Genomic DNA, 25,172 nt, shown 5'->3' on the forward strand with positions numbered 1-25,172 from the left:
CCCACACAGCCAGAGCTATGTAACGCATTTCGAGAAATACCGAAACACAGACTCGCAGCCATCTCCACTCCCCTCACAAACCAACTTTCATTCTGTCTCTGTGGAAATGGAAAATTTCAATATTACTAGAGTGCAGTTGTAGCTACTCATTCAAGAAGCCATTTAAACTTAACTGAATAAATGGAAACGGAATTACAGAGTCAAATTAGGTACCACTTTCTAACAGGGAACCATTTATCAAGGGTTTAGAATTACTTTATTCATATTTAATGAACCATTTCCTAATGCGTTATAGATACGTTTTAAGCAATTAGGTCAACATTTGGGTTAAATCCCTTGGAGTTAATGGACCAAACTATAAATCTTTAGCGTTTAAATGGATTACCAACATGTCATACTGCTTCACTACCACATAAAGGATGAACACCAGCAAAAGAGATTTGTCACAAGCTGGCAGTTAATGGCAACACACACACAGACACACACACACACACACACACACACACACACACACACACACACACACACACACACACACACACACACACACACACACACACACACACACACACACACACACACACACACACACACACAAGTTTGTGGCACTATCTTTGTGGGGACCCGTCATTGACATAATGCATTCCCTAGCCCCTTACCCTAACCTTAACCATCACAACTAAATGTCTAAACTTAACCCTTACCCTAACCATAACCTAACTCTATCACTAATCCCCCCCAACCCCCCCCCCACCCCCCCACACACACACACACAATTTATTAACCATTAATAAAGCCATTACTCTTTTATAAATCCATCATAAAATGTGATATCTTCGAAAGTGGTACCCAAAAGGATGTTGTTTAAATGCATCAAGTGTACATTACTGCAATTCAATCAATGACACGATTACTATGTGTGCCACTAAAAAAATAATAATATGGACTGAAGGACAACTTTACTAGCTCAGGTGTGCTAACAATCCCTGTACTGAATGACCCCACGGTTGATTTTCTACACTTCCCCTCTGACTCTGCATAAAGCAAATCACAACGGTATCACTGTACCACCAACACATTTCCCTCCAGTGACTGGATTTTAAAAACATGCAACCATAAACACGACTGAAGTCCAAAGAGCTGGGAGCTGCAGAGGGAGTCTGACCTTAGTCTAATCCTGTCACCACAGCAAAGGAAGTCTGAGCTGCCGATTTGCTGTTTGACCTCATGTGCTCCTTCACCATGTGAAGTATTTACAGAGCAGCAGAGCCTCTGACCTGCTCCCCTTACCCCCCTGCCGTCACCTGGCTCCTCTCAAGCGGCCTGACAGAAGGAACGCTCCGTCTGTCCACACACTGCTTCCTCGCAGAGCCACACACACATTCCTGCATCTCTGGTTACAATCTTCATGGCCTTCATTTACTCATTGTTCGCACACACACTTTTTACAAAAAAAACTGTATTTACCCATGGGGGCCAACTGAGCAGCTTCACTGGATCTGTTGGAAGGTTGAGTGCCTTGCTCAAGAGCAGCTTGAAAAAAAGGGGAAGAACATCACTCATTCAGCTCGCAGCACTGACAACTTTACAATGTCCTACCATGAAGAGATCAGTGACTGCAAACGCAGAGAAACTTAGAAAAATAGTTGGCAGTTTTCAGGCTGACCGGCGAACCAGCAAAAAAATTGCCAAAACTGCATAGCGCCCCTTTAACAGACATTTAAAGGAAAATCTTCAAGATTATACACACACACACACACACACACACACACACACACACACACACACACACACACACACACACACACACACACACACACACACACACACACACACCCCTTTATTCAGATATGCGTCTTCACACTCCATTAATGTTCTTCCCTAGTACAACGTGTATATTTGGACAAACCAATATCATCTAATTAGTTTTGACACACTACTGTATGTGTTATGGAAGACATCTGGACAGTGAAATAAAACATGCTTTGTCTGACACGCACGCATGCACACATGCACACATACACACACACACACACACACACACCACTATAAAAGGGAGAGATGTTGAAACAAAGGAATGTGGTAAAGTTCCAGGTGAATAAAAAAGCCTTCAGTGTCAGACCTCTGTGAGCTCTCTTCACCCAAACACACCGACTCTTTATCTCTTTCTCTTATCAGCTACACTGCCAGAGAACACACAGCTGTGTAAGTGCATATGTGTGTGTGTGCATTTAGTCTACACATGTGCAGGTTTATTTGACCAGCAAGGGCAAGCAGGCTCCAGGGTCAGGGTCATTCATTGTGTGTGTGTTTGTGTTATCAGGTCTGATGTCTGCAGAGAGATGGAGAGTAAACCCTGAGTAAAGCTCTGTTTACTCTCTTTCCGAGTCTCTTATAGAGATTCTCCATTAGAGCTCACTCTGATCATCTACCAAGTACTTTATCATGACAGCAGAGTGGGTGAAGGAGACAGGATGTATTTAGACAGAGCGTGGTCTTACTTAAACATATCACTTTGGTTCATTACATTATAAAATATATGGTGTCCATTCATCCAAAGCACCGTAGAGCTCCATGCACTGCATACACTTTGAATATTAGTGGTTGCTAAGAGCTGTAAAGCCTTCTGTTGCACTCAAATATTTGCCCACAGGCATGGTGAGCAGAGGTGATAAATGTATTTAGTGTGTGTAAAAAGACAGTAGTGCTTTGAGATCAATTCTAATGTCAGCATGCTCACATTGACAATGTTAACGTGTTGATGTTTTATGTTTATCATGTTTACCATCTTATTTTCGTTTCATTTCATTAAGCTGCAAATTCTGGCCCTGAAAAGTGAAGCCAACATTTGAATGAGTTTATAGTCTCAATCGCGAGTTTCAAGTCTTCTTCAATACAGCAGGATGTTCATTTTGTAAATTATGGTCCCATTTAGTTTAAAGTGTAGGATGTTTTAGGGCGCGGCTACCTTGTGATTGAGAAGTCGCTACTACGGCGACCTGTTAATCATGATAAGAGGCTTAGCTATATGTATTCATGGCACTGTGTACATTTAAATATCCACAAGTTTGTCTTAGAACTTTGTGCATGAAAGTTTATTGTAAAAAAATGTGTGCCTAAATATATCTTGTTCAGTGTTTGGTTGTACTAAAAGACACTCTTAAGAGTTGGCTGTTCATTTTGTTTAAGTACATTTTATGATCATATCTCGCATCCCAATTAATATGCTGACATGCTAACATTTGCTCATTAGTACCAAGCACAGTACAGCGGAGGCTGATGGGAATGTCAATAGTTTAGCAGGCATTGCGAAAGGCTGAGACATATATCGCGAAAGACACTTCGAGATTTTGAGTTAGTTGAGAAAACTACACTTTAAAATGTAACTGTTATTTTTTTTAATACTGCATTTTACATTCAATTCAATGTTCAATTTGTTTGATAAAAGAATGTTGGCAATTATTTTCCTTCAGTTTTTTTAATTTTGTTGTATTTTAGCAGAATACTCAAAGCAGCAGAAAGGCAGAACGGAGTACACTTGAAGTGTTTATACAGGGTGGTTATCTGTTTATTTATCGCAAGTAATATCGTTATTGCGATATTCAACCTTATCGCATAATGCACGTTTTCCTCATATCGTGCAGCTCTAGTTGCAGCCCTAATGTAAAGAATCCCATCTATAAAAGGAAGGCACCTTTATGTTTAAGTGTTTGTGTGCAGAAACGCAAGGAGGGAAGAGGAGTCTAGGTGGACACTGAGTGCTAAATGGATGAGATATTTTTCTCAGCCCATACACAGCACTATACTGTGGGTAGCAGAGGCCTGGGGTTTCCACCTCTAACCCCAGGCTGAATCAGGCCAAAATAGTCCTGCAATTTATCAAACCCAATGAATTCAAACCTACTTTCTAATATGACAAAGTGAGTCTGTGCATTCACACCACTGTGTAACTGTATGTTCAGTTTATGATAAACAAAGGCAGCGCAATCAAAACTTTTGGCAGAGTTGAAGAGCCCTGTTTTTACCACCACTCCCCACAAACTGCTGTGGCCAGATTTACAGTAAGGCAGACCACGTCGCCGACCCAGGAAACACCGGGGGAGATTTTGTGGGGAAAGGTCTGTTTACCTTTGGGCAGAAAAACTCTGCACTCTGTGAGGTAAAATAAACGTTTTGTGCGTGTTTATGTATCAGAATTGTGCCCTCATAAAGAGGTTATTGTTCTTTAGATTTCATAAGAGACCGAGGGACAAAAAAACAAATACGTGCAGTATCCATCTTTGTACATTTATAGCAGCTGTGTGTGTGTGTGTGTGTGTGTGTATCTGATTTGACATGCTTGCATCAGAGAAAGCTGTTGAGAAATCCGTGTGGATCCGGTCATAAAACATCCCACCCTTTATAAGTTAAACCTTCTGGGATGACGTGCTGACTCAGATCTCTTCCCTTAACTTCAACACCAGTTCAAGTGTACAGGCTGGCAAATACCAATCTCAATCCACACCAATTAAAAAACGACAACATTTTATTCCTCCAATGGTCAACACTGGCAATCGTCATTTCCTCTTGCACGATAAATAGCTGTCCCCCGAAGAGAAATACATAAGGGCCTCTTCTTTGTAATTCAATTACCAAATTACCCCTACATGTTTTCTTTCTTTCCATCTCTTTTAACTCTAGGTCAGGTTATAGTTAACTCTACAGTATGAGCCTAAACACCCATGTTCAAACCTTTCAAAGGAATAGTTTGACATTTTGGGAAATAAGCATATTAGTTTTCTTGCCTGTATTTGAGAAGAAGATCAATGCCCCTCTTATGATGTATATGTCAGTTAAATATGTAGCTAAAGCCAGGAGAAGGTTAGCTTAGCTTAGCATAAAGACCATTGAAGAAAATCAGCAAATTCAAAAAGTAATTTATACACTATGTTTTCTGTACAGATTAAGATTTAACATGTTGATATGTGATCTTAAGAGGTGCTAGCACATTTTGTTACCTTTGGACAGAGTCAAGCTGGCTGTTTCCCCCTGTTTCCAGTCTTTGTGCTAAACTAATCTGGCTGTAGCTTCATATTTAATGAACAGATATGGAAGTGGTATTGTTTTTCTCATCTAACAACAATAGCTAATAACTATCCCAGGGCTGTTTTGTGAGGCAGAGGAAACAGGGCTGGGATGTACTGTTGTGCAGTTTTGTCAACTTTGCCAAGTCAAACCTTTGAGTATGTTCAATTTCATCAAACACTTAAAATACATTATAACATATCTTTCTGTGGTTTCGGTATTGTCATTGACTCTGTTACAGTGTTCAGTTCGCTTTTCTCTTGTTGTCACCTGCCTATTACTCAGTTCCTCTGAGCCTGTTGAAGCTGCAGGGCTCCTTTTGTTATCTCCGTCACACTGAGGCGTCAGTTGAAATGGTAGTAATCCTTTCCTTCCTTTAGCTGCAGAGAGTTAAGGTTTTCCTCCAGAACGCCTCCTGTCATGTCCTACACATGAAACAACAAAATGAGAGAAACATCAGGAACACAAAATAAGCTTTATAAGAAAAAATATTGTTTGCTTTGTCTTATTATGAAGGCCCTTGCTGTCTTCAGTGTGTTAACTGAACTGAACTAATGGCAAAGGTTAGATACAGGCTTAAGAGATTGAGACTCACCAACAGTAACTTAGGTTTAACCGTGGAAAATGTTCAAAGTTCAAATGACTTGTATATTTGTTGATTAGGGTTATTTGACATCTGGGTATAAAATAAATTGTATGATTGAGTCCAGGTGTTTATGTGTGTGTGTGTTTGTGTGTGTCTCATAGAGAACGAGTGAGGGAGAATGATTGAGTCCAGTTCTTGTTGTCCCCTGACTATAATTACTTCTCCAAATTTCCCATAATTGAGCAATTAGTAGCCCCTGTAGGTGGGGTCACTTTAGATTTGGCGTCTGAATGTCATTAGGTAATATATAGGTAATCAGTGATTTGGCTGCATAAACAGCATTATGTGTATGTGTGTGTTATTGTATATTAATCCAAAAAAAGAGAATGCCATTATTTCAGGAAAAGGCTAAGCAATAGTTATACATATTGGCAAAATCTTGGAGGACAAAATGTACAAAATTAAATGGTGGCAAAAACATCAGATGTTTGAGTAAGCGTCATGTGATCAAAGATCAGGCTGGTGTCTCTACCCATTTCCTGACTGCCTTCTGTGTGTGTGTGTGTGTGTGTGTGTGTGTGTGTGTGTGTGTGTGTGTGTGTGTTATGTCCTGTGCTGAGCACACGCCCTTGATCATTATGTTGTTAACTTAGATTACAGACCTGAGGGACAGGCGGTCAGAAACAGCAAACATACAACACACTAACATGTTTTCTACTCACCAGTTTAACACAGATAATGAAGGGGGCGGAGGCGTCTTTGTAGTGTAGAACTGGGATTTTTGGCTTAGGTCTTTGCTGGAGGGATATCAAGAGAAAGAGAGACACACAAAGGGCGTATCATTGTCGGTCACAGCTTTAAGTTAATTCACTAATAAAGTGGTTGGGTGCCCATTCATTTGAATCATAGCTTATATCCTGGCCTTGCTGACATTGTATCACAATAAACCTGTTGTACGTAGGATCCACAGTGGCTGATCTCACCTTGGATTCCTCGTATGTGTAAAAGCCTTTCTGGATCTTGTTATCATCGACATCACAGAAAGCCTTGACCTGATAAATGAATCAGAACGGCGATGAAAGCTGGCCCACTCACATCCCACACCAAGACTTTTTCTAACAGTTCTATGTGTCTCACATTCGACTGCATAGCTGAAGGTAGCATACCTTCTTCTGATTGGTCGGGCTCAAGCTTCGGTACAGCTTCCGGCCCTGTTTCCCTGCGTTCCATATGGTGAAGCTCTCCCACTGGTTGAGAACTCTCTCCTGCAGGAAGTCCACTCGCAGCTTCCAAATGGTTTCCCTGGAAACAGAGGAGATGACTGAGGATTAAGGGATGGACACAGAAGCAGGTAGCGTACAAGCTTAAAATTAGAGATGCTGTCTGTAGGCCTAAGTCAAGATTGTTTAATTTAGTGTGAAAACAATGTTTTATTTTGTCTGAAAAGGGATACACTGATAGATATACTGTATGTGCTGTATAACATGCAATCATCCCCAGATCATAAACAGCTTTTTGAGGTGACTTGGATTTACAAAGGGTCTAAAACTAATCAAATAAACACATACTGTATGGGGGTATTGAAGAAAAGTCCTGCACACTTATAAAGATTAAATTGTTTGACATTTTGGGAAATAAGTATATTCGCTGTTTGTTGCCGAGAGTTAGATAAGAAGCTTGACACGCTTGTCACCATCTATGCCTGTCACAGTGAATGTGTAGCTGCAGCCAGTTACCTTAGCTTAGCATGAAGACCGCAAAGAATGGAGAAACAGTTAGCCTGGCTAGTACAGGGCTTGTACCCTGGACAGTTTCTTGGATGGGAGCAGGGAGTTCCTCGAGTCTTTGCTGGTTGCCTGGCAACCTCTCGTTGGTAACAAGACTACAGGGACTTACTGCGTACAGAAACGGGTAATATCTGGTAGTGTCTTCTCATCTAACTCTCTGCAAAAATGTAAATAGCGAATTTAATAACATGTGAAACTATTTCTTTAAGGATAATTGCAGTTTATTAAATTATTTTCTTTTTTCTTAAAGTAATAATTTAGCAAGTGAATTAGCTGAAATCTGAGAACATGGCATCGCTAAAAAGATGTCTGATGAGGCAAGGAACATGAGTGGTGAAATGCCAAGACAAGTTTTAAGTAAAGGTTAGAGACACTTATTTGGATGAGAAAATTAAGCCAAACATTAAAATGACTACCCAAACTGTCAATTTTAAACATTTATCAGTTTACTTTGCCAAATTTGTGTCTTAACGTTGAGTATATTTGGTATAGTTGTATGGACACACTGTTCCTTGCAATACATTTTTATTATCGACATTTTAGGTGCACTCAATTTAGCTTAACTTTACATGCCACATGTTTAAAGAATGACTGCATCTGTTGAGATCTTTAAAAAAAGCAGATAAAGACATCTTTTTAGTCAGGCGTTCATTTAGCCACATTACTGACTGATGATTATTTTGTATTTACGCTTTTGTGTTTTACTACGATTTATTGTGATTTATTGTGCTTTTTATGGCTATTGATCTGTTTTAGTGTATGTATTTATTTAGCCTGTGAAGCACTTTGTGACTCTGTCTGTGATAAGTGCTTTACCAATAAACTTTACTTACTTACTTAACTTTGTCGTTCAAATTAAGTGGTTTAGATAATTTGGTTAAATTGTTGGTTTGTTTACAGCAGGTTGTTGTCACTGCTGTAAGAAATGAAAAAGTAAACTACAGTAACACATCTGAATCATTTTCACCATTCACAACAAATACACTAATTTCCAAAAGCCTTCACTGCATTAGATTCATCAGATTTTTCAAGTGGATGGAAAAAGTGTGCCTGTTTTAAATTTGTTGTTTTCCTGTTGCCTGCACTTTGACTGATATGCACAGCTGTGCACATGTCACACACACACACACACACACACACACACACACACACACACACACACACACACACACACACCCCTTTACACTAAGATATGCGTCTTCACACTCTATTCATGTTCTTGACCTCTTTCTCTTCACTCACTTTCTCACACACACAGGCATGCACTGATGTTGAGTAATTGTATGGACACATTCACAGGAGGTAATCCACTCTCATCTCCTTATGTGAGCAGTAAAAGTAACGCACAAAGTATGTGAGCGTCTTACTGGGTCTAACAGTGGGCCTCATTTGACAAACAAACCCACCGTCATTGTGGAGTGCGGGTGGTCTCCAGCTTTCTTTTCTATACATTCTCTATACGGGCTTGGATTCTAAGACATGGCAGTAACATGGCAGAGCTTTACTTTAAACTGTATCTGTATACACATACTGAAGCCCTCATCCTCCTAATACCCTGCAGATCAAAAGGCAAACACTTTCATGCACTCTGGTACACGCACTCACATCTATAAACACAGCCTTTCTGTGTTAAGAAGCTTCTCATCTCACTTACTCTTTAGCACTATCTGAACTTTTTTTTAAACACACTTCACCACCTCACTGACAGAGCAATTACATGTGTGTGTGTGTGTGTGTGAATGTGTGTCTGTGAAGTGTGTGTGTGTGTGTGTGTGTGTGTGTGTGTGAGAGAGAGAGAGAGAGAGAGAGAGAGAGAGAGAGAGACAAAAAGAAAGAAGATGATGGTTTCATTTAACTTAAGAGAGGAAGTAGGTAGGATGTGGATGGGAAGGGGCGACAAGAAGTGGGGTAAAGTGGAAAGTAGGCAAGGCAAGCTTGAAATAGGCATCCAAAAATAGACAGATGATAGATGAAGACAGAGAGGAGGATGATCTGTGAAGGAGTGCGTCAACATGGTCAGATATACAAGCAGTGGATAGATGAAGGGGAGGAAGGAAGGAAGGAGAGTGGATGAAAGGGAGGGAGTTGTGGGGGGAGGGAAGGCAGGAAAGACCTTCCCCTTTGGTATGTTTGACCATTTGAGGCACTCCCAATCACCTGCAGACACTACATGACCTTGCTGAAGCGCAGGAGTGTCTAACACACACACACACACACACACACACACACACACACACACACACACACACACACACACACACACACACACACACACACACACACACACAAACATGGTTCACGAAGAGATCCGATTCCCTCCCGTCTTGTCTCAGAGATACTGAACATTCCACAGAGAGAAGAAAACAGGTTGAGATTCCTGATTCCTGGGAAAGTGTCTGAAATTCCATGGACAAATTCAAAAAACATGCATCACAAACATTTGTGTGTGAGAGCACCAAGCCTTGAGAAAATCTGGGATGCCAGAGGGCAGCTGTGAGTAAGTGGAGGATCAACAGTGAGTGAGTCAGTGAGCGAGCGAGTGAGTGAGTGAGTGAGTGAGCGTGTGTGTGTGTGTGTGTGTGTGTGTGTGTGTGGGTACGACTCAGTGCCTTGACGAAGACTCTGGTAGAAGAAGAGCAAGTCCTCCGGGACTCCCTGGAGAGGTGGAAGCAGAGTGTAAATACTGGTTAAAGATCTACTGTATGCAGTGATGGTGGCTGGGTCCATTTAGGCAAGGACATGATATAAATGAAGGGAAATCAAAATGTTGTTGCTTTAAAGGGGAACTCCACCAATTTTACAATTTGCAGGGGGTTTCAAAGTCTTGGGGAGAACTACTTCATATCTGCAAAAATGTGTATAAAGGCTTTTGTGGCTCCAGAGGAAGCAGCTCAATGCTACATTAGCCGCTACAGGCATAACACACCCAAATTTCCGACAGAACTGTCGGCAGTCGCGTTGCAATGTGGGTAACATACTGTAGGAGCCAGATTTTGACAAGAAGAAGAATCCATGGAGTAAAAAGGACAATATCAATGCTTCTGCAGCATAAATTTTTGAACCAGTTTTTTCACTGTCCACTGTGGATCTGACAATGTTATAGGTAGGGCTGGGCGATATGGAGTAAATCAGATATCACGATATTCTTGACCAAATACCTCGATATCGATATTGTGGCGATATTCTAGGGTTGACTATTGGTGCTTTAACAAAATATCTTCACACTTAGATTTTAGATAAATAATCATCAGTAATGTGGACATAATGCCTAAGTGGGGAAAAGGCAAATAACAGAACAGCTAGAGCAGGCTGGCAAGTTCAGAAAAGTACAACACTTTACTGTAATGCAGCTTTTAAAACCAGTAAAAGATAACACTTGTCATATCACGATATTACAATATCCAAAATCTAAGATGATATCTAGTCTCATATCACAATATCGATATAATATCGATATATTGCCCAGCCCTAGTTATAGGAGTGTAATTCTTGATCAGGTGAGTGCTGGATAATAATAATAATACATTTTATTTAAAGGCGCCTTTCTCGGCACTCAAGGACACTGTACAGGAATACAAAAGACATTAAAAGCAGCAAAAATTGACTTTAAATCGACTTATCGCAACTTGTAATAGCTGCATCGATCTAATCCATGTGTTGCCATTTTTTTGCTTTATAGCTAGCTATCTATGTAGATAGATAAGGTAACCATTCTTAAACATTCATACCAAGCTCTGATCGGTAAATTGTTTATGTAACTGAGGGGTACAGCTGCCAATGAATGGACACAACAGCAGACCGGTTTGAATTGCTAAACAAATCTGAGGTGTGGAGCCAGGCTACCATTTAAGATATTCAAAGTAATATTTAAGAACATGAACAGAAAATGGAGCCGAAATAAGGATGGATGGATGTTTATTTCGAGTGGAAATAAAGTAAAACTGAAAGTGCAATAACCCCATATGTACTGTATAACGCATCACCTCACCAATGACAATAAAAATCTATTCTATTCTATAAAATAAGGACAGGGAGACACAAGAAAGAAAGACAAACGCAGAGGGAGAAGGCTTTAGGGAAATATTTGGGTGTGAACTCTCACCTTGCCTCCCTCATCAAACGGTCCCACCTTTAGGTACCAGTTCCTTGAGCAGAACCATGTCGGCATGACGACTGTGGGCCCATGAGACGTGTACACCTTAGACACAAGAAAAGTTCAGACTATAACAAAGTACATTTGGGCATATACAGTTCAAAAAGCACATAGTGTAGGTCATATAATACTGTCACTTGTGGACACACAGTAAGTGTCTATCCATCAGTGATGAAGATGAGTGATAGAAGAAAATGTATTTAGAAAACTATGCAACTGATCTGATGTTGAATAAAAGTCAATATGCGATTCTACAGTGAATTTTGAGAAGTGCACTTAGAAACAAAAAACATGGCATGCACCACTCTAAAATGAGGTTGTAGAAGTGAGAATAAAGTGAAACAACAGCGTGAGCAGTAAACCTGAATACCTACTGGTAGCTGGAAGTATATATATAGTTTTATTATATTTATATGAATATCTCTTCATGTTTAATGTAAACATACAAACAAGTCTGCACCCGGGCTTCCACAATCACATAATGCAAGAGTTACCAGGATAATTAGATTCATCCCCTGCAGTTTGTCTCTCAACAAGCTGTCTCTGTCACACACACGCACGTACGCACGCACACACAAATGCACACGCAGTGCAGGAAACAGCATTTTGTTTCAGCTCAACTTCATAAATAAAGGAACTTCTTGTCGTGGTTAGAGAACATAACATCCATATCAGATGCAACCTGACGAGGATTTGGCGGATGGCTCGGGGAAATTTCCCATTTGGCTTTTAGGAACAAACAGTCAAATAGAGGACTCTGTAAAACTTCTCATCCTGCAAACAAAATAGGTTAGAGTGCAGTCGCATGCTCTCTTACAGAAATATGTGCTTCCTGAAGTGTGCAGGGGAAGGATACACACTTCCATCCTCTCACACATGACCTTTGACTATTGACTTTGTTTTGGCCTCTCCTTCTCTTTCTAACCACAACCTGTTTCATACACCAGAACCACATTACAGCACCTATATTTCTTTCTCTATTTACCCAACCCATTTGTTCCACTGCTGCCCGCCCCTCCCTTCAGACCCCCACCACTTCTTGTTCGTCCCTTCGTCTGAATGTGTTTTGTGGAGTAGTGTTGTTGTGTGTTGAATCTGAGGGTCATTCCAGGTTGAGCTGTTTCTTCCTCCAACTATGTCACTGTGTTTCACATGCTGAAATGCATCACAGATAAAGAAAATTGGTGAAAACATCTGGATTCAGCCAGTTGAACAGCTGGACAGAATAATAAAATGTGTGTGTGTGCGTATGTCCACCTACGTACATCTTTTCTCCCTTCTGTTGTAATATTGCAACATTTTGCAGATGTAAGCTGTGGCCAAAAGCATGAATAAGAGGAATAAGAATGAGTTCTGGGAAATCAGGGGACAGAGAGAGAAGGAGAGAGAGAGAGAGAGAGAGAGAGAGAGAGAGTGAGAGAGAGAGAGAGAGAGAGAGAGAAGGAGAGAGAGAGAGAGAGAGAGAGGGAGAGAGAGAGAGAGAGAGAGAGAGAGAGAGAGAGAGAGAGGAGAGAGAGAGAGAGAGAGAGAGAGTGAGAGAGAAGGAGAGAGAGAGAGAGAGAGAGAGAGGAGAGAGAAGGAGAGAGAGAGAGAGAGAGAGAGAGAGAGAGAGAGAGAGAGTGAGAGAGAGTGAGAGTCGGTGTGGATGTGAGAAGTCAGTGGGGTAGGGAAGGTTTGGGATAACCATACCTAATGTCCTACAGATGAACACTCTGGGTTCGCCTCTGGATCAAGTTAAATTGAGCCCCACCCCGAGTAAATCTCTGGTTTAACTCAGTTAGATTCTGTTTCTTCACCCAGAAACTGGAAGTTAAGGCAGATAAAGTGAATAAAGAAAATGGGAAGGAAAATGAGCTGCCTCTAAGCCTGCAGAATCAATGTATGAGCTCATTCTCATGCTCCATGAAACTTAATATCACATAAATATCCAGGAATGCCTGCTAAGGAGTTATGCAGACTGTGTGTGTGTGTGTGTGTGTGTGTGTGTGTGTGTTTTAGAAGGAGAGTGGGTCCAGGTTGTCTCGTAGCCTAGGTGACAGTGTGTTTTGTTCAGACAGCAACAGCAGACTTCGATCTCTACATAAATAGAAATACTGCTGGTGGTGTCACATTTATATCACTTATCATTTAGTGATTCATGTGACTATTTAACAGGGTGAAAGTATTGGTTGAAAATATTTTTAACTCAATACCATCTTTATGTAGCCACTAACCTGCCAGTTTTTATCTAGGTTTTTCTGATGTGTAAAATGTCATCAACACTGTGGTGGAATTTCCAGAAACACCATGTTGTGGTATGATGAGACAAAGGGAAGGCTTAGACAACATCAGGTCCTTCATAGGTCACAGGTCAGGGGACAAGAATATTCAGTCTTTAATAACCAAACCCATTCATGTATAATTATGTTTGTCTCTCTACAGATTCAGGGAGTCTAGGCAGCTGCATCGTAAGGGAATGCATTGTGTCTTCTTTTGGAGGTTGGTGGGCCCGCCACACTTTAGCATACTTCCCAGAGAGAGATGAACTAGGCTTCAGCATCTTGGTTTAGGTGGATGCAATATCTTTGTTTACCTTAAAAGTTCAGCTAACTTTAACGCCTCCAGCATGAGTTTAAACACACCTTACGGAAGAAAGGACCTTCAGAGAGTTGGGATGACACCATACTGCACTATGTGATCCAAAATTCTCCTCAATTGAGTGTTCATTAAATGCTCCTGTGTAATTAATCAAAGTCTTGCGGATATTTTTACGGACGAGTTATGCTGCTCCTGAGTTTTTCCTTAACGAACACTAGTACTGCTAAATGCATTGTGTTACTGCAGTGCAATTACTGCAAAAATGTTATTGTTCCAAGTTAGCAAGCCAATACTATGCCAATGTAGGGACAATGTTATCAGTTTGGATGGCTTGTGCTGGGTCATGCTGCCATTATGTTCGCCATTCGAGATGGTCTTGATTAGGCATTAACAGAGTCAAAAATGTTTGCTGTTACTTGGCAAATGACACACTGGATCCTGACCGTTCACAACTTTTCACCTTTATTCATTTCAACATCTGCCACAGCAGGAAACTTTAGCTCCACATGCTCTGGAGGAACAGCAGTCATATTTCTGTTTTTGACCATAAAAGAATGTCTTATGAAATCCAATGGTGGAATGCAGAAGCTGATAGTGAGCTTTTAAAGACCGGTGTTGTCTTTAGTGATGTTATTATGCGGCAACTTTCACACAGTATAGTATAAAAAGTACTATATTTCAAAACATCTACTTCAGGAGCGGTTGAAACAGAAACATTGTGCATAGTAAGCTTATGGTTTAGAGATGTTCTGATACTGATACCAGTATCGGTATCGCCTCCGATACTGCCTAAAACGCTGGTATCGGTATTGGGAAGTACTGGAGTTTATGCACGATCTGATACCAAGTAATAAAGCCCTAAAGAAAATCTACGTTAGAGTAGTTTATTTATGTTCTTTTTCCCGTTATAACTGACTGTCAAACTGGATAACAAAAGAAAGTTCTGTGGCATTCACTGTTTGTGTTAGTTCATGTTTCACAAAGAGTTTAACCTGAGCCAGACAGACAACAAAGATAGAAATCATATCCCATCCATACAGGGATGGTAGTATACAGCTGTTAAAACATAATAAAATATATGACACACTGGTATCGGATCGGTACTCGGTATCGGCCGATACACAAGTTCAGGTATCGGGAAGCAAAAAATTGTATCGGACCATTTCTATTATGGTACTTTTGTTTTTTTCCACTGCCAACAGTTTCCACTATGGACTACCCTCAGCAGACAGCTGGCAGTGTGACCCGTTTCCTTTGGTGGGACTGAGATGGGCAGAGAGGTCAGGAGCAATGCTGCGTCCTCCGTCCAGTCCACTGCCACATTTCCGTGGAAACAGCGGGCGGCAGGTACATATCCTGTTTCTGTCTGACCTGGCTGCTGCCTGGCACATGACCTCTTTTACACACACACACACACACACACACACACACACACACACACACACACACACACACACACACACACACACACACACACACACACACACACAGTATGTGCACCCAAACGCACATGCTGTACCAAGCTGATGGTATTTACCTGTGTGATGAGCTGATCCTGAGTGATTGTGTTGATCCAGCGAGTGTAACGCTCCGTAGATCCCTCTGGAACCCTCTGAACTTTACAACCAATCAGCTATCATGGAAACGTGCGCAGACACACACACACACACACACACACACACACACACACACACACACACACACACACACACACACACACACACACACACACACACACACACACACACACACACACAAATATTTTTCTTTCAGAAGCCACTGAAAACATTTTCAGCAATTTTGGAAATAGATTGGTTGTTATAGATTAGTGTTAGGCTGCAAAGATTCCTTCTGGTTTCAGTAGTAAGGCTGCATTCGCACCAAATCAGGCGTTGTGGTGAAAACACCAGTCTTCCCAGTCATTTGAATGTAGGTAGTGCGTTTGCAGCCGCGAAAAGCTGAAACACAATCAACTTTTTAAGAAACGCAACTCAACGTCACACTGCGGTCGCCAATTACTTAACTGCGGATCAGACAAAACACAATGGAGTGTAATGTTATTTTTGAAATACATCACTTAATTTGGCCTTTTTATTACCAGTTTAAAACCCCACCGTAATAAAAGGCCTCACATAATGGTAAGTTATTCAAAGTAAATGTGTTTATGCGTCTGTTTATTCTGTCGATGTGGACAGACAATCACTCGTAGGACCTGGTATTAGAACTGGGCAATATGGAGAAACTCAAATATCACGATATTTTTGAGCAAATACTTCAATGGCGATATTGTGGCAATATTGAAGGGTTGACTACTGGTGCTTTCACAAAATATTTACACAGAGAGATTTTTTGATAAATAATCATCAATAATGTGGATACCATGACTAGGTGGGTAAAGGCAAATAATAAAAACAGTAAGTCCGGTAAGTCCAGAAAATGACATCACTTTACTGTAATGCAGCCTTTAAAACCAGGAAAAGACGACACGTGTGTCATATCACGATATTACAATATCCAAAATGTAAGACGATATGTAGCCTCATTTATCAATGTTGATATATTGCCCAGCCCTAACCGGTATACTAGCAACATGGATACATGCTAGCACCATGGGTCATTTAAGTGACACTCCCCCACCGCCGTACAACCCTGCGCTAATCGCAAGAACGCCTGATCTGGTGGGAATGCAGCCTTCAGAATAAAGACACATTTAGGATTCAAGTTTTTAACTTGTTCAACATTTTAAAAAGTCTGTATGATGCTTAAACACTTGATCAATTAGTTGACTGACAGAAAACTCATTTGCAACTATAATCAATCTTCATCTCTTTATCTTGTATGACAGTAATCTGAATATCTTTAGGTTTTGAACAGTTTTCCTGACAAAACTTTTTTAAGACTTTACCTATCTATATCATAGGTGTTGTACGCTTATTGTGACAGACAGGCCAAATCTCAGAAGAGGGAGCTCAATGAGAAGTAAAGAGGGTTGACATAAAAAAGGGAGAGGTTATACAAAACTGAAAAACAAAACAGAGGACCACATTTTTTTTATCCAGGTCCAGAACATATTACAGCCATAACAGAAAGAGGCAGGTTGTTTGTGCAGGGCGGCAAGCCTGCTGTCTCCATGCTGTCTCCCTCACTTCCCTCACACACACGACCTCTGATCTCTGACCTGGTAGGCCACATAAAGCATCAACACCGGATACTCACACTGTTCTGCATGCCAACTGCATGAAAGTCCACACACACACACACACACACGCACACGCACACGCACTCACAAACAACATGAATAGTTTTTATTTGAAGGGAAGGGATTGGTCAGAGAGGGACAGGGAAGGGGAGGAAAAGAAGTGAGGAGAAAAGAAGGGGAGAAAGGGTGAAGGCAGAGTGCGACAGAGAGGGAAGGAAGTGAGAGGAAGAGGAAGCAAATACTTGAGGGAGAACTTACAGAGTTTGGGTGGAGGGTGGATGCCTCATACTGCAGACGAACTCTTTGCGGTAACATAACGTCATCCTGGAAAACAAAACAAAAAATATCAATTCAAACACATACATGTTAATGAAAGCAAAAATTAGGAAAGTATTCAGCATCATGTAACACGTAGCCTACACACTAGGTCCCTTTAAGTGTACAATTAAAATCATATCTGTTTAGTTCAGGATTTACTTTGGCTTCTTTCGCTTATTGTACAGTATGTGCGCTAGCTCTCTGAATACCTTTTATTATTTTTAAAATCACTTTGAAATTGGTTATGTATGTGACTGTGCTCTATGAGCACACTTGAACAGATCTGAGGATTTGTCAAAAAAAGGTTTACATGAAACTATTAGAGTAATACAACAGTAATACAATAACTAAAACAATATACAATACGACTATATACAATATAAATACATACATAGAAGACAAAAGGGGTTGAAGAGCAAAAGGCAAACCAGGATATGAACAGTGTCCAGCAGTAGAGCGGAAACAAGGTGGATGTCTTCTGAGAACGCAACCTTATTGTCATTGAATCTTTTACTCTACATGCAGCAAAGAGTCTTTGATATACTGTAAGACTTAAGCAGTTCAAAATTAAATTCGATCAGACATCGCAAATTCAGATGGTGTAGCCTTTAATTTGTAGTTCTGACAATTCTGCCTTCAGAGTGACTACAAAGCACTGTTTCAAAGACAGAGCTGCCAATTATATAAACATAAACATATAAAACACATATACAGTATCAAACGCTGCTCTGAGCACATTAGTCTTGTGTTCTCACTGTCAAACAGTCAAAGAGGTCTGCCCGCCTTGCCTTCCCTTACAACCTCAGCCTGTCAGTCAGTCACCAGGGCATAGAAACCACTGCTGTGCCTGCTTGTCTCAGAGGAAGTGTAACGTCAACAGCACCGCAACAGCTTTCAGCTCGCCATTAATATCATATCGCACTGAACGGTGTCTGCGTGAAGTTTGATAAACTGTAACCACTTTATCGGCATTGCTGTGACTCACTGTGACTTCAACAAAACTGCAGAGCCAACGTTAGGAGTTTACTCCGTACACACCCCTGCGTGCGAGCATGTGTGCCGGAGCCCGCTCTCTGTCAATATGCAGAGAGGACAGATAAGCTTGCGCTTACGCACTCTCAGCTACCGAAATTTGGTACAGTTTGATTTAGCGTGAATCGGTCCTCGGTAGTACCAACGTAATTCGGTCGGTACCCAAAAACGTACAGACTTCGGTACCCAACCCTAGTGCACTTACAACCGCAGCCGCGACTGCATTGTGCCGCCACTGCAGGGTCAGCATAGAGGAAACACTGGGTCTGTGTGTAAATGTGTCTATGTACAGCGTAGGGCTGGACGATTAATCGAAAACGTATCGCCATCGAAATTCTCAAGCTGTTACCGACCTATTTTTTCCATGACGATAATTTCGATAATGTATTCCTGTTAACAGGCCTACTTTCTCCTTAAAAACATTCTACCGCGTGTGTAGTCACGTGACTTCGCCCGGACCAGTCAGCCGCATGGAAAGCATAATGGAGGACAGCTCAAACACCGAGTCCGAGTCAACTGAGCAACTTGTGTCTGTCGTCTGGATACATTTTGGCTTCAGAAAAGATGATTTAGAACAACGTGATTAATTATCGTTCATTTATCGTTATCGAGGTAAAATGTGCAATTAATTGTGATTTTAATTTTAGGTCATATCGTGCAGCCCTAGTACAGTGTGTATTTTTGGACAAACCAATATCATCTAATTAGTTTTGACTCATTACTGTATGTGTTATGGAAGACCTCTGGACAGTGAAATAAAACATGATCTGTCTGACACACACACACACACACACACACACACACACACACACACACACACACACACACACACACACACACACACACACACACACACACACACACACACACACACACACACACACACACACACACACACACTAACACTTACCGCATCTTGAAAGCAGAAGTAATGTCCACAACTCTGGGATATTGCCTTATTCTTTGCATATCCCACTTAAAGACAAAAGAACAGTGTATGTTTATGTTTTGTGTGTCTGTGCATGCGTATGCTCTTGCACGTGTATGCCTCTGTGTGTTAACTATTTTCATTTTTGCCATGTGTAAGTAATTATCATGTTCAACCATTAAATGTGACATTTTCAAAACATTATGCATGAGATCAGTAGTCCGTCACAGAGACCACCATGCTGTTTCATTTCTGGCAAACATTACTGTTCTCTGATTAATCAGAAGAGTATAAAACTAAAGTGTAAACTACTAAAGCTAAACAGCAAGCTTCTTCACTTCAACAAAGTTACCAATTTCTTCACAGAAAAAAATAGATTAAAGATTAAAATTAAAAATAGCAGAATACAAAGAAAAGGTTTAAGGTGTTATGACACAGAAGGACCAATTGATGTAGAAATGCAAGTAAAAAAAGAAGACGTTTTTAGTAGAATTTTGCGAGTTGAATTTCAACATGAATGCTAATCCAGAGTTTGGGAGCGCTGACAGCAAACACACAACCTTCTTTAGTTTGAAGTGTAGATCGGCGGACTGATAGCAGAGTTTTGTTGCAGGATTTGAGGTTGGGTCCAGGTATGTATGTGCACAAAAGCTCACAAGTGGATGCTGGAGCCAGACTAAAGTGTGCTTTGAAAGTAATGAGAAAAACCTTCAAATCTATTCTAAAATCAACTGGAAGTCATTGCAAAAAGACAATGCAAACATGCCACATGACACCTATCTACACTAATCATTTCCCTCACCAAATCACTGTATTTTTGACAATATAGACGACTCAAGATCCACTTACTTTTTATTGAGCTCTCAACCTCATTTAACTGCATTCACAGCAAGATACTAAATCAACTCTAATAACAGACAAAAGCTGTGAACTGAACACCAGATGTCACAGGATCTACTGGGAAGGTGTAGTGGAGAGTCATCAGCCGAAGAACGTGAGAAAGCTCCAGAAAAAGCTATTAAGTGGACTTTTGAGTTATTTTTAGTAGAATGAACTTTCATATCAAATTATAGACATGTTTCACAGAGATCGGCAGATTTTATGGACATTCCTCCCTAAAAATAACTGTCTGATCAATTATTTTCCTTCATTCAGCCTATCTGGCTTCACCTAAAAAAATAACTTCATAGTCATAGTTTGACAAGAAAATACAATGACTGACAGGGATTGATTGCTGATCAATAACCTAAAATACTACTGACCTCCTCTGGGTTGGGCAAAGTTGTGGCCGGAGACCACTACTGAGATGCCCCTCGCCTCCAACCTCTCCCTCCAACGCTCCACCACGTTCCTGGAGTCATCCTAATGGACACAAACACAGAGAGAAATTGAACATTATCTTATATTTTGAAACAAATTACATATCTATGTGTAAATTAGAGCTGGGCAATATATATCGATATTATATTGATATCATGATGTGAGACTAGATATCGTCTTAGATTTTGGATATCGTAATATCATGATATGTATGTATATATATTATATATATATATATACACGTGTTGTCTTTTCCTGGTTGTTAAGGCTACATTACAGTAAAGTTATGTCATTTTCTGAACTTTCCAGCCTGTTGTAACTGTTCTATTAAAAAAATTATCGTGATATTTGATTTTCTCCATATCGCCCAGCCCTAGTGTAAATCAGTGTTGCCAACTTAGCGACTTTGTCGCTAGATTTAGCGACTTTTCAGACCCCCTTAGCGACTTTTTTTCCCAAAAGCGACTAGCGACAAATCTGGCGACTTTAGGTAGAAAAAGTCGCCAGTATTGTCCAGCGAGCACGCAAGGTATTTCTCCCCTGTAGCCGCCAAAACATTCACCTCTCTTCTGTTCTGTGACTGAGGAGCAGAGGAGCAGCCCCTCCCCTCTGTGCTCTCTCCTCATGTGCACATTGTGCAGCAGCACAGTGCGCGCATTAAAAGGGGAGAAGGGACAGCGTGCGGGTGCCGGTGTAGGTAGGAGAGACAGCGGGACGTGACGGGAGAAAGTCGCCGCTGAGCTGGCCTGGCCCTGGGCAACCCAGCCTTTTTTGAGAATTATTTATCAATCTTTCTCCATCCCATTGTAGAATTTCTTTTTTTCTTTTTCTTTTTTCACTTCAAAGATAGGCTACCTAAGTAATAATTATAAGGTAAAATAAATTCCTGTATTGAATTTGTGATTATTTGGCTAAAGATTTCTATTTTTTTTCTATCTACCTTGCTGACACAACCACTAAGCTGTATGCAAATGAGCGTATGACGTCATCTAGCGACTTCTAGCGACTTTTAGGACAGCCAATAGCGACTTTCCTTACTGAGGAGTTGGCAACACTGGTGTAAATATGCAAACAAACAAACACACGTACAGTGCTTGCGTCGTCAAAGACAGAGAGCTCCATGGTTCCAGTGAAGTCTTGGTGTAATATGGCCTGCAGACATTCGTCCAGCCAACAGGATGCATTGTACATTGGCACGACAACACTCTGAGCACAGAAAACACATAGATATTATACAGTCAATGCAACTAATAAATGCATGAACACCTAAGAAGTCCTAATTACACACTTTTAGGCGTAATCTGCAGCAGCCACATCCCCCCTAGCTTAGTAGTGTATGAGTGCCAGTCTATCACCCACCACATCTACTGCTCCCCTGTCCTCTGCTTCATTGTCTGTGGTGCGGAGCCTCTTCGGCGGGTTCATGTCAACCTCTGAACCCGCGTCCCTCTGCCCGGAGAGTCCGCTACTTATCTTGGCAACGAAACCTCGGTTTTAGCTGATTGAATGTGGGATGTAAGAAATGGCTGGAAACAATGTGGTCAACGGACCTTTAGAAAGACGTGTCACGGTGAAGAGGAGTGACCCACGCGGGCTACACGTGAATACAAATGTCCGTAAGCACTCATTTTGTAACTGTTCTCAATGTAAAATGTATCCACATCCACAAATGACATATCTTGAAAGTGTTCTGTACATTCTGTACACGCTCAAAGTAACGCTTTTAGCAAAACGTGCAGTCCTAATTCGCAGCGCGCGTTACAGCTTCACAACTTCCGCAAACAATGACTTCTAGACGCTCATTGGCTCGTGGAATACACGGACAGAGTCCTGATTCGCTGTAACTCACTGTCAATCATTTGGAACAGTGACGTACCGGTAGTGTGTTAGATAAATAGCTGGAGGGGAAACTCCAAATTAACTCTTACTTTTACAAATACATTTTCTCCTAAAATATGTGTAAACGGGACATTTAAAAGACAAACAAGCAGAATGTGGAGTATTCTCATTTCAAAACTGACTAATGTTTATTAATTTATATATTTACAGTACCAGTCACAAGTTTGGAGACGTCTTCTCTATTCAAATTTTGGACTGGTACTGTATATATTGCTTAACATTATTTATATTATGTTGTGAATTTCGTGAAAGTGTCCCTGGCCCCTTGTGTGGCCATTATGTATCCTTTCATTTGTATTTTGATCAGTCAGTATTCAATTGTAAGTCATTCTTAGCACAAGGTCCACCAACCTGAGATTTTGCACAGCTTTCATCCACATCTTTTGGCCTTCAACAGTGCATGGAGTTTGCTCAGCTCTCAAGGAAATTGTTCAGTTGTTATAAGACCTATTTATGGCATTTCTTTCACCTGATAACTGGTGGTCGAACACGACAACTGTTATTTTCAAGATCAGTAACGTTCATGCTTATTTTTTCATTATTATTGGTTTAATTCATTAAATTGAAAAAAAAAAAAACATTTGCCTTTTTACAACATAATAAAGTAAGTATGAAATGTATTATATGAAATATAGAAACAAATTGCTTTCACTGTAGTTTAACACATGTAAAAAGCAACTACAGTTACAAAACACAGGACAACTACATTGTGATGAGAGTCAATTCATCTGCAAACATCACTGATGTAATGTTTGTAGTATTTAAAAGAAAAAAAGTAAAATTCAGATCAGCTGGGATTTTAAAAATGAATGCTCATTGAAGTAAAGACTTATCTATTTCTGTCTTCCCTTGTTTTGTTTGGTCAGACTCATTTTTGATAACATGTAACAGAGCAGCTCTCTCCAGCTTGAATAGAGTGTTGAATAGGGAACCAGATCGGTTCTTTATGCTTTATGTTTTCTTTATGCCAATGTTGGCAGCTGCAGCATGGGAGGTTTGTCTTGGTGAGCAGACAGAAAAACAGGATGGGTTGAAATATTATTTTTGAACATCGTTTTCATTTTCTCTCAGGAAAGTAAATTGATAATGAGTGAGAGGCTTTTGTTTGTGTGTGTGTGTGTGTGTGTGTGTGTGTGTGTGTGTGTGTGTGTGTGTGTGTGCGCGTGCGTTTCCAACCAATAGCAGCAGATTCAGTGCAATGTGTTTAACAGTATGTTTTGTACTATTGTACCAGCTCCAGGTGTTATATCAATTTGTGTGAGTCATTCTGAGTGATTAAGATGTATTTAAATTATAACCATAGTTACTGTAACAACAAAATGAATAAACATCACAGCACTGAAGCAGGGATGATCTGAGTCAGGAATCAAACAACATCAGCCCTGGATGATGAAATTTCCAAACTCTGTTACCCATTAGATCGATAGTACTTTCAGAGTACAGATGGCCCCCTATTATTGTCATATTAATCCTCATTTGTTGTTTTTGTTTGTGTCCTGATAAATCGATTCATGGGCAATAAAAAGCCTGAAGGAACAAAAGCTGCTTAACTTCTACGTTATTTTTAATGAAGTCCTGAATTTTACTACACACAGACACACAATCCTCTTTAATTAGGGCACCACTCAGGCAGGATGTAGTTTAGAGATTACGCTTGAGAGTAATCGCTCCCACATTGCAGCAGCATCTTGAACGGACTAAAGCTTAATTTATTACTTTGAATGCTTCTTTAAACTGGATGAACGCCTCACTGCAGGCCAGGAACAACAGCTCCAGGGGGGCAACAGACCAGGGCCAAGATCAGGAATTATTCTCTCATGCTTGAGCGCATGATAAATGGGATCAAGAGAAAATGTGGCTTGACTTGTACTGATGCAACAGCGCGTGTACACCTGTTAACAGGGTAGTTAGGAGAAATGCTGTACTGTATGGAAGTAGCTAACTTTAACTGTGTTACTTTCTTTCATAACACTGACTAATAGAGATTGATTGTTGCAGACAGCCATGCATGATTAACTAAAAGACAATCATACTACTCATATGTTTCACTCTTAGAGGTTCAGGTTGAGGTTATGAGTCCCTCTGAGTCTGTTCTGACGGTGGATGTAAAGTTTGCCAAGTTCCTTGCACAGCAGGTCCACTGGGTCTCTGATATACTTTTGCAATAGAACATATTCTGCTCTCACTCGCACAACTGTTCTCACAATCATTCAATCCTTTTCTCCAGCAAATCAACACCACATGGCCATGTTGGAAAACAAATGTGCACACGAGTTGAGTTACTGTACTATCTGGAGGTCGAGACTGCA

General features: G+C 40.6%; 1 protein-coding gene across 1 annotated transcript; it reads right to left on the reverse strand.

The window, feature by feature from the left end:
* Positions 1-4,507: 4,507 nt before the first annotated feature.
* Positions 4,508-22,731, reverse strand: b3gntl1 (UDP-GlcNAc:betaGal beta-1,3-N-acetylglucosaminyltransferase-like 1). Its single transcript, XM_039796273.1, has 13 exons — positions 22,324-22,731; positions 22,054-22,170; positions 20,907-21,006; positions 19,627-19,691; positions 17,625-17,690; positions 15,705-15,800; positions 11,540-11,635; positions 10,037-10,092; positions 7,453-7,532; positions 6,817-6,971; positions 6,634-6,702; positions 6,373-6,447; positions 4,508-5,489 (listed from the first exon to the last, which is right to left on the reverse strand). The coding sequence occupies exons 1-13, from the start codon at positions 22,387-22,389 to the stop codon at positions 5,409-5,411; spliced, it is 1,122 nt and encodes a 373-aa protein (XP_039652207.1). The 5' UTR covers positions 22,390-22,731; the 3' UTR covers positions 4,508-5,408.
* Positions 22,732-25,172: the final 2,441 nt, after the last annotated feature.

This window comes from Perca fluviatilis, chromosome 1, assembly GCF_010015445.1.
Source record: "Perca fluviatilis chromosome 1, GENO_Pfluv_1.0, whole genome shotgun sequence".
NCBI lineage: Eukaryota > Metazoa > Chordata > Actinopteri > Perciformes > Percidae > Perca > Perca fluviatilis.

Coding starts and splice junctions, on each gene's coding strand:
- b3gntl1 (XM_039796273.1), bottom strand. CDS start 22,389: ATGAACCCGCCGAAGAGGCTCCGCACCACAGACAATGAAGCAGAGGAC. Junction 11,636..15,704: donor AGGATCAGCTCATCACACAG/GTAAATACCATC, acceptor CTTGTGTCTAAG/GTGTACACGTCTCATGGGCC. Junction 6,972..7,452: donor CATCCAAGAAACTGTCCAGG/GTACAAGCCCTG, acceptor CTTAATCCTCAG/TCATCTCCTCTGTTTCCAGG.